The sequence below is a fragment of the Ooceraea biroi genome, chromosome 3, assembly GCF_003672135.1.
Source record: "Ooceraea biroi isolate clonal line C1 chromosome 3, Obir_v5.4, whole genome shotgun sequence".
Taxonomy (NCBI): Eukaryota; Metazoa; Arthropoda; class Insecta; order Hymenoptera; family Formicidae; genus Ooceraea; species Ooceraea biroi.
The window spans coordinates 24002-41017 of NC_039508.1; the positions used below are offsets into that span (position 1 = coordinate 24002).

The 17016-nt window shown below is 43.4% G+C and overlaps 1 protein-coding gene across 1 annotated transcript in view; it reads right to left on the minus strand.

Annotated features, from left to right (window-relative positions):
* Nucleotides 1-17016, minus strand: part of LOC105277466 (E3 ubiquitin-protein ligase TRIM9) — an 86759-nt gene that overhangs the window by 10595 nt on the left and 59148 nt on the right. The window contains exons 3-5 of the mRNA XM_026968245.1: nucleotides 8257-8352; nucleotides 7221-7614; nucleotides 5569-5601 (exon numbers count right to left, since the gene is read on the minus strand). Of these exons, the coding sequence (XP_026824046.1) occupies nucleotides 5569-5601; nucleotides 7221-7614; nucleotides 8257-8352 (523 nt within the window). The remainder of the gene's footprint in view (nucleotides 1-5568; nucleotides 5602-7220; nucleotides 7615-8256; nucleotides 8353-17016) is intronic.

The window sequence follows — 17016 nt, forward strand, 5'->3', positions numbered from 1 at the left end:
CCCGTTGGACTTCCCGTCCGTTTCGGTCGTCGATTCCACCGGATATGCCGGCGGCATAATTCGATCGGATGGTTGTCATGGCGAGTGACGGCAAGCCAAGGAGTAAACACGCGCTGAAAAGATGAAAGGCGGAAGGGACCAAGGATTGGCAAACGCGCGCGTTGCAGATGTGCAATCGAAGGAAAAGGAATACGTTCAGAAAGTTACCGCAAGCTTTTCGCGCCACATTCTTCGAAATGACAGAAAAGATTGACCAAGTGAAGTCAGCTTTTCCATAAACTTTCGCTATGGCGTTATTTTTGAAGTGACAGATGTTTTGATTAAATGTTGAAAAATTGTATTTTGCGATAATGTGATATTAAGTAGTCTCTAGATATCGTTTCGTTTGATTTCAATTTAAAATTGGATAATGTCTGGTCTTTCCAACAAATATAACGGACGGACGCAATAAGTTATGATGATCAATGGCGATTGAAATCCCCCTGAAAGTAAACATATTTTGCGGCACGAAAAGCGAGATTTCAATAGCATCGTACGCATTTACGCAAATGAAAAAGCACCCCCATCGATAATTTTATGAAGTAAAAGCCACGGGATCCGAGATTGCATGTAAAACTAATCATCTTTCCGATTCTGACGAAATTGTCTCGTGAATTCAATGATGCACGAGACCCGATATGCTTTTTCACATTTTTCAATACGAAAAATGTAATCTCTCGTGTAGGAAAATGTAATTTTTCGCGTGGGAATCGGAAAATGTGGCTTTTTTATGGAACTGTCGGGATTTGAACAAATATATCGCAGTGCACGCATAAAGAGAAATCCCGTCGAAAATTATATTACGTGCCGATACACAGAAGGGAGAAACTCGATTTCATTTAAAAACGTCAAACATTTCATCACGGTGTATCGCCGTGTGAAAATCTTGTTGCAGCAAAAGAACAGACCAAGCACGTGCACGACTTGTATCTTTGCAACTTCGTGAAATATCATGGATAAACTGACGAGGATGAGTGTCGAGAGACGTATTACAAAACCTTCAGACACCGTTAATTTCATTATACATAAAAATAAGGATAGACACAAAATATATCCTGTAAACTACATTCGCTGGCTTGTAAGGAAGCCTTAACCTATGTATACATAATTAGCTGGCTTCATGCTTGACAGTGAATCGTCACGGAATTCAGCATATCCTTGGAGAGAGCCGTTACGCTCTGCAGCGTGCTGAGGTCCCTGCGGCATTTCGCGTTATGAAATTGGGCTAATGCTACGAGCGTTACATAACTACGTTGAACTGCCAGAGCTTTAATGCAACTTGAGATAGTCTTAAGAAACATTTATGACCTCGTATCCTCGTTCCTAGTTAAATGGTAAGCAATTGTAAAAAAAATAAAAATCTCTGCTCGTCTAAGTACATTAAGACAGATGAAAAGTTGCAAGTAATAGGGAATATTGAATATCCAACATTTCCTTAAACATTCCGCCGTGATTTGATCACTGGTAGTTAGTTGGTATTCAAGATACAAGATACGTAGATCAAGTTATATTATCTGAGGAGATACGGCGCGATTGTGAGATCTAATTTCGGAGGGTGATCTCAACGAGGGGTAAGATTGCCTAATTTGCGTGACACGGCAAAAATCGACGAGAGAAAAGCCATTTGCGCGAAAACAGAAAAGGCGGCAACGCGATGGAGGAATAAACTCACGCTGTTTCACCGCTTATCGCGATCCAAAAACTCGTGTAATCCGACGTGGAACCTCGATGGTGCCGTTCGGACGGTAAATTCCGCTGCACCGAGCACCGTCGCTCTATACCGTCGACATTACTATCGATTATCCCGGATTTCGTCGGATTTTACGTCGGTGCTATCAACGTGCGACACCTACCAAGTATTACAAGTCGGCGTTGACGATTACTTCGCGCCAGACCCAGCGTCATTCTCGTCATTTTTAATACGTTCTAAATGTATCTAAAATATACTTTGAGCGGCAAAGATTCAATAAGATGGTCATTTCGAACGCTTATGCGTTAATTAAATTCAGAACGTCGCATAACGATTTCGGATATCGATACGTCCATAATTTTACGACACGGTCCAATAACGGCGAGAAAACGCGCGAGATACGCGCGGTAACGCTTAACGCGACGTCAATTAAAGCCACCGCTAAAAGAGTCGTGAGGAGACCACACAGAAATATCGACCATCTTCTTTTTACGAGGGGTGCGCTCGTAAAAGCGGAGATTAATGGGCAGGACAGGTGCACGCGAATGACTTGAAGATCTCCGGTCTTTCGCAGGACCGGTTCCCGGACAGAGACGCGTTGCGGAAACAACGCGTTCGCGGATAAAAAAATATTGTTACAACCGGTCTTTTTGCAGCTTTACAATGGGAAAGGTCCGCCATGGATCGACGCGGCCAGTGAAGCTTTATGCCCATATTGGAATGATTTATCGAACAGCGCGAGACGCGTCGCGTCGCGCCGATATCCGATACGTACAGACTCTAGCTCTTTCTCTCTCGCTCTTTCTCCCCCCCCCCCTCCCTCTGTTTGCCTCTCGTTCGTTCGTTCTCTTTGCGAGGAAAACGAGGAAAAAGGGTGGACCGATAAGAGCAATACAGCGAGAAAGAGAGGGAGAGATAGGGAGAAAGAGAGAAACATGACGAAGCGAGAAGCGCGCTGATAGCCCGTTAAAATGTATCGCGTGCGAAATATATCTCGCTGATAAAACTTACCGACAGGTGAAAATAAACTTCGCGAAGGATGGACGGCCTTCGACGTCGCGAAAAATGCTCTTCACGCGAGTCTCGACCGTGATCTTGACGAAGTTCGCCGAAGACGATCTTTCACGCTTCACCACGGCGCGAAAACATTCTCGAAACAGTCACGTTCGCTTCGCAGCTTCCGTCTCCGGCGCGAGACAACTGATGGTTTTCTTCGCGAGGAGAGACCTCTTTAGCTTTCAGACTTTTACAAGTTCTTTGACTGCACTTTCGATTCGAGTTTGATACGGTACGATAATTCTGCTCCCTTACGTTTATGATCACGCAAATGGCTTAATGCAAATTTAGCAGCTTACAATTTTCTTTACGTTTCATCTTTACGTTGTCGGAATAAAATATTCGCATTGCAACATCAATGCCCGCGATGAAAAGATTTGGACATGACAAAACAAATCTGGTTAAAAGAACAATTTGGTGATGAAGCACGATTGCAGCATTGCGGGCGCATAAATTAATGAGCAAATTAATCCGCTTGCATCAAGAAAGTAAAATCCCCATTTAGCCGTTATCTCGAGGAGATGTACGTGCAGGACATTAATGTCATATTGTACAGTCATCAGTCTTGCCCGCGATAAGCCCGTTTAATTTTCCACCAGACGTCTAGACTGACTCCTCATTTCTTTTTCATTTCTACAATGGCTACACAATGTTCGAAGCGAAATCTATTAGATATATATAATAATACATAAGATACTTTTGAATTGATGTCTGTAAGTTTTACGAAATTTTCTTCTAATCTATTTCGAGGCATTATTCGTCCACTTTTTGCTAGGATATTGCACAACAAGATAAATGAAACGTGACTTTTTTTATTTCACAGTCGCGTTTTATTACACGTTTGACGTGAGATTTTATCGCGTGATAATAGCACTCGCATTCGCGAAAGCGACCACCTCTGTATCACGCTATAAAACCGACGTCGATAAGACGCGTGACTTCCTCTTGAAATGACAAACTCTTAATACGGCGACTCGGTCGTCTTTAAAACCACGGAAGCAGATAATAACGAGATTTAGCGACGACCCGAAGAATTTGGCAATTTTTCTTGTCGTAAAACGAGTTATCGGCGTTTGCGTGCCGCAATAAAGTCGACATTTAAGAAAGCTGAGCATCTGCACGAGAGTATCGTCGTCACGACGCCGTTGTCGCCGTCATCATCATCGTTCGCGTGGACTCCCTGTTCCGAAAGAATCGACGAATGTTGATATTCGATTAAGCTTGCTTCCTTCGAGACCGAAGACGGGCGCGCGCACGTAACGGCCTCGTAAAATACGAAAATGAATTTCGCATTTTCGCCTCGCCACCGTTCACGACGTAGCTGTCGACTATGGGGTAACTCGATTTCTCGCGTTACAGCTGCAGCTGTTACAATCGCGTTCGCGATTTTCGAATTTCCGTCACAGCACCTCGATATTCTTCTCGCGGTGTCTCGAGATTCTTGGCGGAAAATAATTTTAACGGGGTACACTCTTAACTTATATTTTTTTCAGAGATTTACAATTGTTGGATTATTATTCTTTGCATTATCGTGCTCGTCGATCGAGATAATTCAAATGATTATCTATTAATATTTGAACAATTGAAATTTCTATTGCTCCTCTGCGGAATATTGTAGCGGAAGAATCATTGCAACCAAGACTGTAGCTATAAATTAATTATTTAAGTAAGGAGGAAAAGAACCTTGAAATATGCGTACACTTTTTTAATATATCACTTTCCTCGGGAGCCACTCCCGAGCGATTTTATTATAGATTTTACGCAAAGTTCCCGTGAACTTGAAAGTTCCGTTGGGACGCATTCCTCGCTTCGCTATTTGCAAAGCCGGGTTAAGTAAATGAAATTCCATGTGACTGCCGTCAAGTATCGCAGATTTTAACGAACTGGGGCGCGCTGCTCTTTGACGAGCAAACTGCGTGTAATGAAGAAACTTTCTGATATTATCGTACGATTCGTATCAAGATTGCTCTAGAGGGAAATGTCTTGATAGAGGACCGAGTTCACGTCTTGCTCAACGGTAATCATTTATCGGGCTACGTTAAACAGGTGTGTATTTCATTAACTCTCCCTAGCTAATTTTAATCAAAATATGCATTTAAGACAAGTTTAGACTGCAAGTCTTCCTCTTTCGAAGGACCCTTAATTTTTAGTCACTGATACGATCGATTTCCCGTTAACGAAAAACTCAATCGGCCAAATTGACGATTCTACCTCGAAGAGAGTAGAGTGGATCGAGTTTCGCGCTGCACTGTGCCGTAACTATTCCTCATTATCTTCCCGGCGCTATTTAGTTATCCATACGTTCGTAAACACGTTAATCAGACGCGACTAACATTTCCCGACCCGGCATCGAGCCTCAACGCCCGACATCCGCCGTCGTGTGACGGGGTGCCGCGTGCACCCAGCGAATGGTAAGGAGAGGATGTCTCCTTGTAACGAGTTAATACCTCCAGATCGTTACGGCAGTTACTGCAAAGCCGGTACCTAATTAATCCGCTTTTGAAACGTTTTAGCGCACGGCAAAGCTGACGCTGGCGAGCAAGGAGGCACGCTTAAAGGAGCCACCCCCGAGGGCTACGTAAAATTATTAAGCAAGATCCCCCCTCCGTCCGCCCTCGTCATCTTCCGGCCGTCTAGACAACTTCGGCGGCTAAGATCGACGCCTCCTCTATCTCTCTTAATTACTGTTTTTCTTTCTTGGTTCCTTTTTTTCTTATTCTCTTAGGCACTTATACTCGATACCCGGTATTCGGTTATGTTTTCTAACTAAGAGATTCCTTTACCTGCTGTCGGAAATCTTTCTTCCCCCTCTGACGCTGCGTCCAAACAGTATAGAGTGGTTGTGTAATCGGTAATGAGGATCTGACATTTATTTATGTACACCGCATGCAAACACAACATCAAACGAAAACTCGTCCGAAGGTTTATCTAGTATTTATGATCTCCATCTCTTTCATCGATGCAATCACAGAATTTGTCATTTAAATTGCAAAAGTTTATTATCTCTTCATTACTAAAAATATACGTGGTATGATATTGCAGCTAATTTAAATATTTACGTAGAAAATTCAAATAGAGTCACGCCAATCATTTCAAGAAAATACGTAGCGAGAGAGTCAAACTAGCGTGTGAAACTACCGTTTCGAGAGGTAAACGACTATCAACGAGCAAGACTTCGCACAAAGCGCAAAGTTGCGCGATCAGTGCGGAGCTGTAAAGATAAATCGTCCCACGAAATCCCAGTAGTTGCGCGTACAGGAGAGCTACGAGTCAATTAAGTGTGCACGAAGACATCTTTCGAACGAGTTTACGCCGCTTTCATGCCCGGTGCTTTATCCGGCACGTACGTGAACCGTGTGAGCCGGGATTCGACGAGCCGTCGTGAACAATTCAGCAGCGGGCAACGAAGCAAATGAATGAGTTTTGAGGAACCAACAAGATGTTCCTGCGAGCTATTTCGGACGGAATTTCACGCTACGACGTGAATATCTGAGAACATCTAATTTATTCAATCTCCCGTTGCCAAGTGGTGCTCTAAAATGGAATTAAAAAGGCTTTCCTGCAAAATGTTTGGAAAGTCTCGTGAAAGACCCGCGAAGTTTTATGAAAGATCTACACTTTCGCTGAAAAATATGTGTGGATTTAAAAATTCCGAAATGATTAAAAAATTTTCAACTTTCTGAGATTTTAAGAGACAATTTTTATCGTTATTATCACTGAGAATTCAGTCTGTAACGCTAAACTGCAGGTATTATGTACCGGCACGATGAACAAACACGTATTCCAGGATGGAATACCTGTTTTCCTCAGTGTCTCATTCGTCAAACTACAACGCACATGCTTCTGTAACAAAATTATCTGTTGGTTGGTTCTCACGCTAAACATCGTTGGCTCCCAAGTAACTTCGCGACTGAACACGCCAAAGATCTACGATCTGCCATGCTTTGACTAAATTCCCAAGCAACTAATTAAATGCTACTTCGGAAATCTCGTACGACAAGATTGTTTACGTTAAGTTAGTAATCAAATTCGGCTGATTATTCCAATAAATCTTGTACAACCAGAATTTTGTATAACTTAAATTTTTTATAACTTAAACTAACAATAAGCCTACTAAAATTTAATACTGCTTTTCGATTTGTAGGAAAAAAAGTATTATATAGCGCGTTATACATATATATCTAGGTTATCGATAGCGAATAGAATGGCATGCAAGAAAAATTGATTTATTTCAATATCGAAAGAAAAAGTTCGTGTCGTTTCCTTCTGACATTTCAACACGATAAAGTTAAGATCCGGAAAAAAAACCTCGAAATTTACTCGTACGATAAATCTATCATCGGACGGACCACCGGTGAAAATTCAATCCACGTTCGCGCGCATGGACATCACAGAACGGATAAACTGCATTTACGATCAATCGTAGTGGACTCACGTTTGAGCTGAACGAAGGTGAGCTGATCGATGGCGCGGCGCAGCGGCTTGTCGTCCAGAGTGAGATCCAGCAACGGCAGACGCGCGATCTCTTGCACTCCCTCGGCGCCACCCCAAGAACCGGCGGCGGTCGCCGCCCGCACCGACAACATGCCGCCGATTTGCAGGAAGGCTGCGCTATCAGTTTCCTTCAGCGCCTCGATGCAGAAGGTGAGCAATGCCGTGGTCGTTTGCAGATGCGTGGCGCATCTCGCCACTTGATCTCGCAGCGAACGCACCCTGGCCTCTCGGGTCTGTCGGGCGGCTTCGATCAATCGTGACTTCCTTGCCTGCAAGAGGCTCACCAGGTTTGCCACGCGATCCTCGACCTCTTCTTCGAGCGCCACGCATTCTTCCTGTGAATAACGTAGTTGGCTTTGTTGTACATATTATATATTGTCGGGGAAATATCCCGAGATTGTTCTCTTATAAAATAAATATATATTATAGTGCTTTGTCACTTTGTAAAAGTTATGAAATTACCGTGCGTAAAAATGAGACAAACAGCTATTTACCACAAATATATCTTTCTAAAATTGTGTCTTGCGTTTGTTTAAAATTTAAATTTATCTCACAGGACATACACTAACCTTTAAAACTAAAAATATCAGACATATTAATTTCTTATATCCGTATATAAATTTACGAAACAAGGTTTGCATGTGACAGCGCTGCATTATACGAGAAACACGATATCATATTGATTAGCGCACACATCCGCGTTGTACAAACAAAGGGAGGACAAATGACGATATCAGAAAAAAAGAAATCTCGGTTCATGGAGCTTTGTCTGCCGTTCGTAAGCCGCTCCGGTATCCTTTGTACACGCGAATTATCCCTTCGGCCATCAGAGATGAATCCGTACCGGCGTCCCACGTTCGCGGAAAGGGCTGATGTAATTAACGCCATATCTTTTCGCAATTTCACGGCGCCGCCACCGCATGACGTGTCTGTCGACACGGAATTTAAAACGGAACGCCAAAGGCGCGCATACTCACGTGCACTTTATCCGTCATTCCTTTGAGCCTTTGAATGAACTCCGTCGTCGAGCGGGCCCTCTCCGACAGCTGCTGCAGATTCTGCGACAGCTCCGTCTGTAACAGCAGAAATTCGCAACACGTTAGGGAACGAACGTGTGGTGATTCCAGGCGGATTCGGTGAACGTAAGATGGACGTTACGTTCGTGCGATTGAAGACACTGATGCAGAATAGGAGAAAACTTCGCCTGCCTCGAATTTTTCGGAACAAGAGAAGCAAAGAATCATATAAAGAAATATTATATATTCTGCATCAAATATATTATACATATGCAAATAAAGTTATTATATATAATATATTAACGTGAGTATAATCCTATTTTAAAAAAGGCGTGTTAACTTCGTGAAGTTCTTTTTTATTGAATATTGAGGCCTCTTTTCCGCGACGCTGATTGGTTATCTCACTTGGCTCGAACTTCGTGTGGCTTGAACTTCGTGTTGCGAATGTCAGAATGTCATAGTGGCTGTCAGTGCGGTTATATTGATAAATTTGTGTTATTTATTTCATCGTGAAAAATAAAATAAAATAGCGCGCGCATTTTCTTTTTCATTTATTGTTTTAACGAATTTTAAATCATCGAGAACTCTAGGCAATATGCCAATTAACAATATAAATAGCACAGAACTCCTCGGAAAAGAAAAAATTTTAATGGCTAGAACTCTTTCATTTATTGTTTTAACGAATTTTGAATCATCGAGAACTCTAGGCAATATGCCAATTGACAATATAAATAGCACAGAACTTCTCGGAAAAGAAAAAAATTTTAATGGCTAGAACTTTTTCATTTCTAAATCTAAAGGATTTTCAATCGTCGAGACCTCTTCGCAATATGCCAAATAACAATATAAATAGCACAGAACTCCTTGGAAAAAGAAAAAAATTGTAATGGCTAGAACTTTTTCATTTCTAAATCTAAAGGATTTTCAATCGTCGAAAACTCTTCGCAATATGCCAAATCCACTCTTAAAAAAGCCGTGTTAAATGTCTTCGGGTGAAGGTTAACACTTTGGTAGAGTGTGATAATTGTGCATATAATAAATAATAGACGAATATTATTATTCGAAAACATTATTAATATTGAAAAATAAAATAGCGCGCGCCTGTGTTGTACTAGTATTATAAAAAACGAAAGAAAGTGTCATACTTTTTAACATATATTAAAATATATTAATATATAATACATAACTAAATTGCGTAGTAAACTAACCAAAGATTATAGATTGGCAAATTAGCAAATAGAGGCATTCGTAGCTAATGAAGACGACTGTGTGAGCGTTCGATGTTGGATCGATATGTCACGCTAGCTGCAGCCGATAAACAGTTGCCACATAGAGAGCTGGTACCGAGTGCACACTATGTACGCGCAAACAGTCACGCTTTCGTGAAACAAGCGCGAATTAAGTACATATACACAGTATTGTTTGTTCAATAACGACATGAAGTGCTCTTATTTCGTTGCGAGAAGAGGTAAAGGCGTTATTTCTATCAGGAAAATCCCTGGAACTAAACTCGAGAGATACAGTATATAGACTGACATAGCTGATTCTGGTATTAAGTATCGGATAAAATAAACTCGAGATATGATTTTCCGTTGGAAGGTACATACATTTACGTTTAAACTCGACAAATCTATTATTTCTCTTTAGTTTATAAAAATTTAAAAGTTCTCATCTCACGAATTATAATTCATGCAATCCAAAGAAGAGATTATTTCAAAGATACGTGTAAGAGTGATATTTGAAGTTGTATAAAAAGCACATTAATTTCCAGAGACTTTAGCTTTCGAGATTTTTGTTTGCAAAAATAGCTCGAGACTTGTTACCGTTATCTCAGCGAAGTCGATCCCTTATTCATTTATGCAAAATACTTTGTAGCGTTCAGGATTAATAACATTACCGCGAACGTCGAGGAACTTATAATCTGCTAGCCGCGCGCATTTACAACTGCGATTTAATTTATCATTTTACACACCGCAGCGAGAATGTGACGACCGTCTAGCAATATCCCGGATCGTTCCCACAGTTCTCGTTTATCATTTTCCTCATTTCTCGACTTTCCTCGCCGGACAATACCTTCAGAGATCGATCGAACGAACGGACGGTATACTTCGTCGAATCCACCAGAGACCAGCGCGCGTCGTCGGCAGTTTCCATTTAACACGACAATGCGTGCTACTCGAAATAGGATGCGATCGCGTATGCCCCATGCACATTCGTCGACACCGACGGCATTCATCAGGCAAGACGTGAATTTACTCGTGCAATTTTGCGATAAAACCTCGATGGATTAGAGAAAAGTATCGGGCAACGTGCAGTACGTTTGATAAACTCCATTCTTCGTTCTCGAATGATGAATAATATCGAATCATACATACGCAAAACGCTGTTCAGTAATGCGGCGTTACTGACTGAGTAATCCGACATTTGTCAATTCTGCGACAATCAAGACACGTATACATGTATATGTAATTGAATAGTACCTTTCCGTCGCATTTATTCGTACAATTATTTAGGTAACTTTATATTCTTCGCGGCGGAGCAGAAATTGTAATTTCGCATTGCGCAGACCACGCGGTTCTTCAAACCGCCCATAGAATGGCAAAAGCTCTCATTACTTTTTTCTCACCCGCGGTATCGTGCATTGCGACCGAAATATCGAGTTAGAGCGCTGACAAAAGCTTCGTGTCGAGATGGGGATGCTGCGTTCGGCTTTGCCGAGAAACGCCGCCGTTTCCCTTTGTGCGTTTCTCTTTCTCTCGGTGTCTCTTCCGCGCCGAACGCGGCGTCGGCGTCGGCCCTTTCCCTCGCGCTTTGGCGCGTATCCATTGGGCGCGACCGGCGAAATCTTATTAGCATGAAAAGAGCTCTCGGGGATTTCATCAGGGCGACGAGCTATTCGACCCCCTCGTCGCCGCAGGCGGATGTTCCCTCGATCGATTACCCCCCCCGCGAACACCTCGTGCCCGAAACTTCTTCGCCGGTTGTTCGATGAAACTCCAACTCCTCTCGCGGTACTTTTCTCTTAAATATCGTAAAATCATTGCGCAGCAGAGAAGAATGTTTCACGTTTCAATTACGATGTGTATAAAACGCAACTTTCCCCAGGGGTCTTCTGTTGTTCGAGAGATATCCGCGACGATAATAATGAGATGGACTCGCGGAGTTTAATGCGAACTTAACAAGATAGCTAAGAAAGCCGTCCTCCAAATGGCTCGTCTGGAATGTTCATGAATGCCGTGATGCACTGTGTACGAGGGAGCGTTTCTTTAATGTTCACGTAGTTAGTCTTCTCTCGCTGCAAACAGACTAATTCCGAGACTCGCGCAGTGCAGCATTCCCCGAGCTGCAACTTTCAGAAATAATTTGTTTAAATCCTCCAACCAATAACAAGCTCGATGCTGAGCGCGTCTCAGGAATTGTCCTCGTGATGGCAGACGCTCGACTTTTCCGACGTTAATTGGTCAAAGATCCATCCGTAAGAAATTCGTTGACATCGACGAATGCTCGTCCCGTAATGGTCGTGAAACTTAAAAGGGCGCCGCGGAATCTCAGCTTTCGCGAACGTGCTAACGTGCATAACACCGAGGCATTACAATTTACAACAAAAAGAAGGCAGCGGCGGGCTCAGCACCAAAACTCGTGGAAACCGTCGGGGAGGCTTTCAACGCGCCGGATGAAAGCTTCGTTAAAATCCTAACGAAGAACACGCGAAAGCTTATTAAATCTGGCCGATCTGCTCTTCAGCGAGTGCTTTTCAGAAAACACCGTATTTACAGGGCAAACGGTAACGAACGGGAAAACGTAGAAAGACGTTTTCTCGTGGAGTCTCTCACGAGCACCGCGGTTAATCTCGACAGACAAGACGCACGACGAGTGCTTCGATGAAAAAGAGAATAAAAAAGAAAGAGAGAAAAAAAGGAGAAGCTCAAACAGCAATATTTCTGTCGATCGAATGGGACCGATTAATTTCGCGATTATTTCCGCGGTCGCGCCAATCTGTGATCGCCGCCACGGTCGCTTTCAATTTACATCGAAACGAGCATGTCTCGCGAACGGCACATACATGGAGATTCGAGAGCGAGAGACTCGTCGCGATAATGGAATCGTGTCCTCCGTAAAGTTTCGAGCACCGCGCAGGGCGCGGATTAATTTTCGATTAAAATCTTGTTCACGACCGTAATCGGCGGATCTGCCAGTTATCACGCGCGAGCTCCGTTTTGAGCGATCTCTTTTGGAGCAGTTATTCCTAACGTTAACCGCGCGCGCGATTAACATGAAACATTATTTTCGTATCAAAATAATGCAATAAAAAAATTAACGAAACGACCATGCGAAGCTATCGCGTCTCCGGAAAGTAACTAATCGTGGAGAATTGTTCTCGTGATGTGAAAGCGAAAATAACAACTTCATGCTGAGGCTCTTAATTCGTAGGAACAAAACTACGAATTAAGAACTTGTCAGAGCTCATTATCACCATAATGGCGAGTCGAAATGAATTTTTGCCCATAAACTTGGCGGAAGTATTTCCGTCACTTTGGAGCGAGCTCTTTACATCGTACACGCGCATTCGTGCGAACACATACGTACGTACGGCGGGCACACACCGACGCAAACAAAAAGTTCGCGACGGCGATTCGTGCTCGAGCGTAATTAAGTTACTCCTTTCGAGTTAACGTCGGCCGCGCCCGGTAATTTCCGCAGTTTTCAGCGCAACTTTCCGCCAAGTTCGAGTCGCGAGAGAAGGGCGCGCGAGACCACCGCCGTCCGATAGAGAATGCCGCGAGATTGTTCCCGACATGCGGTCCCTTTAACGCCCTCCGGCCCTTTGTTATATTAATTACCGCAGTCACCGCGTTGTACACCTATAAAGGGAAGCCGCGAGGGAGAGGCCCCCGTCGGTTTCGCCGCGGGGGCGGACGCGTGCACGATCTCGCTTTAATAATCGATACTTAATACTTTTGCGCGGGCCAAGCGTAATTCCATTAAGGTTCGCCCAAGGTTTCCCGGCACTTCCGTTACTTTAACTAAACCGCGGACGGTGGGAAACAACGAGGGAGTTGGTAAAAACTTGGGTACGCCGCGTTCCCTCGAATTTAACAGACGTGATGTCGGGTCGGCGTTCCTTCAGCCGTTTCTCGACGGTATAAATCAATAATGATCACTTTCGAGTAATCATCGTATTAATTGTATCCACGCTACATCAGCACATTAATGCCAGTATTTTTTATTAGTATTTTTTATTTAGATGTTCAATCAATCATTTTTTTACTCTGTTATTATATAATAATTCACTCAATAAAAAGATAAAAGTCGCTGGGTTTTATTCGATGCACGAATACTTGCGAGAGGAGAACATGAATACGAAAAGTCAGCTGCAGATGCTAGGCAAAAAAATCGATACTTATTATGTTTGCCCGTCACGGTTCTCCCGCGCAGTAAAAAAAAGGAATGCAACTCTTTTGACGGCGAGAAAGAACGCTAATAAACAAATCTTTATTACGCGGTGATATATTCCATTCTCCATGGCTTAAATTATTCGGCCATCGTGTAATCTGGCGCGATACAGCATCCCTAGAGAGAATAACGTTTCGCGCAAAGTACTATGAATTTTCATGACTCTCCTTTGGTCGGGAGTTTAATACCGGTTTTCGCCGAATAAAACCGGGCAAAAACAAAAATGTCAGTCGCCGGATGATCTCTATTCCGTGCGAAAAAAGTAGCGCGGGATTGCCCGGGCGAGGCTCGCGATAGCCAATTTCTCGCAGGATAATGCACGTTCTAGCTGCGTCCAAAATGCAGCCATCGCACTTGTTAATTAAGAACGCCAATCAAAACCGTACGGACGGGCATAATTACAGAAGTCGAGGGTGCTCCGGAGCGACCCTCGAGGCGCGCTTTCATGCAGCGCAACGTACCAAAAGCACCCTTGCACTTATTAACTCACGGGCAATTGTTGCCATTGTTTCCATCATCGATCGCGATCTACCATCGACCTAAATTACTTGGAATATCTTTGACCGAAGTGAAATATCATTATGCAACATAACTGTTTGCTATAACGTCGCTACGACATTTTAAATGAACAATTGTTATCTAAAAATTTCCGTTTATATATCAAGAATTTTTTGTCCACTACAATTAAGAATCAAATTATCGGGCAAATTTTTTCGGCAATTTTTCCAGGATAGAGTCAGATATAGAAGAATTAGCCGTGAAAGTATGAAGTCAAAGTTGGTTAGCGGTGGAACGAAGTTACCGTGCAAAATGAGAGTGCATTGGCCGGCAAGAGCGCGCAGTATTAAGTTAAAAAGTGCCAGGCACATTTCACCCTGCGCTGCAACGTTAATAGCGGGGATACATTTCGCCGTTCCCGAGTGCAACGTCGCTTTATCACGTGCTCCGAGTCATTCGGCGAAACGCGGGGCGGGATGCCCGTTTTTATCACCGTTGTCCCTCATTGTCTACGCCAGGCGTCGCCTGACATCGCGCGAGATCGGTTTCGTGTGCCGGAATAATTGGTCACTCGAATGCACCCCCTTCCGTCAGCCTTGATTTCTAGCCTGCACCCCTCTCGCTCCCGTCTGGTTCCCCGGTGAGATATTCATTCTCGCGCGCGTATATATTCGCTGCAACGACGTAAGATCGCGCACGAGCCCGTTATCATATAGTCGCAGCCCACGCGATTCCGCCCCTTGACTCGAGGGTTGGATGGCGCGCGGCAGGAAGGGCGAAGATATCGCCACCCTCCTTGTACAAGAGGGTCATCTGTCTGAAGTGATTTTCGCTGTTCACTCGAGGGTGAAAATAGCAAAGAATATTGGCATAGATTATTTTCAATACGGCGGGGGGTGAGAGTGGACCGGGACCAATCGCGCAAGCTGACGCGCGGGAAATTGTCGTTAACGTTCACGTGAGTCGCATGACAGAAATATAAGAGGAAACCTGATAAAATAAATTATAACAAGATAGTTTCGGGAATGATGGGACTTGATGGATTTCCGTGAAACTCACCTTTACTCGAGGTAATGATTATTTAATAAGTTAATGTAAGATTAACGCAATGATTAAAGTTCAAGGAGCGGGATCACGCCATATCAATCTTTTAAATAATTTGCCAATGCTACTCCAGGTGCGCTACCCTTGTATGCACATCCATTTATCGTCATGAGGGCTCATTTATCCGCGCCCTTACCGGAACGTGCTCGAGCCTGGCATAAAGGACAGACAGGTTCACGGTGGATACCATCCTGCACAAACATAGGTCTATCGCCATGTCGATGCACCGAGCAGGATGAGCTTGCACGAACGCAACGGCCGGATTCACGTACAATCAAAACCGCATGCGTGTCGAACGAGATCTGAGAAAATCCGACGCATCAAATTGATCGCAAGGATTCTGCCGCGTCAGGATTGCTCTATTGTGTGCCTTTCAGAAGCTCAATGGCCTGTTAAAATTCTTAATACACGATCATTTATTATGTTGCATTTATGTACAATAGTATGTACAGTATATTATATTGCATCATTTTTGCTTATTATATTTTGATCTCTCTCGACACATTAATTAATCCAATATGATTTCATTAGATCGTTGCGTCACATTATAATTTTTTTCAAATATTGAAAATATATTTGTTATTGCCGCGTTATATATTCCCGATAGAGATAAGAGAAATTTCTTTCTTACTGTCATGTTCGCGCCGTTCGCACCTTTACGATGTCGTTCCGCGATAAAGCGTTGTAAAGCAAGAAATGGGTGATTTACGGATAATTTCAAGTTCACCATGAGTCGACTGTTAAAGTGCCATTATGTTCCCTACGAGCCGCGCCAAAAACGTTGCCCGCTTTCATCGCGCAACGTTGCGCCCCCCATACACAAGGAAAGCACCCTCTGAATTACTATCCCGCGATCACCATCGAGAGACCCCGTCGGTTCCCTTCTCCGCCCGCGCCCTCTCCCCTATGTAGTCGCGGTATCTACGTTTTTTAATCAACTGGGAAACAAAAACCCCGTCCCTTTTCACAAACGACGCGTCGAGGTGCATAAACGATGATGAAAGTGCATAAACGCTACACTTCGTTCCAACTAAAACACATATTGTAGTTTCAACAGCGTAAAAAAACATTTTCACAACAAACATCTAACATCGTTTTAAAAATTATCAGTTGTGAGAATTGCATGTTTTAACATTGTTACTATATAAACGTCCCTTCTGCCCTTTAACTTCCATTTTCAGCGAGGTAAATCGCAAAAGCGCGGGTGATTTTACAAAATTGTATGCGTAAGCGTTGTGACGTGCTCGCAAATGATATCGTAGCAGAGCAACGATGACGCGGAATTGGGCGAACAAAAGAGGAACCCACGGTAACGCGACGACGAGACAATTTACGTCCATTAGGAAATGTCGTGTTCTTTTAGCAAGATGAGCGAGTGGCAGGGGGACACGGCTAATACCCCCATGCAATCCGCTATCTGCGATGTCTGGCCGGCCGCAATGCTGCACACGACGTAAACCCCTTTTAAATTCACTGTTGCGTTTCCGCGACATTGTCCACCGATCGCGAAACCCGTATTTTGCATTGATGGTGACCTCGTACATGGAAACGCACGGTTCATCCGTGAACACGGATCAAATGTTGGACAGTCGAATTAAATCCTCTTTAAATCACAACGCGTCACAAGCAGTAAGAATCGCTAATATAATGCATCTGTATCGCAAA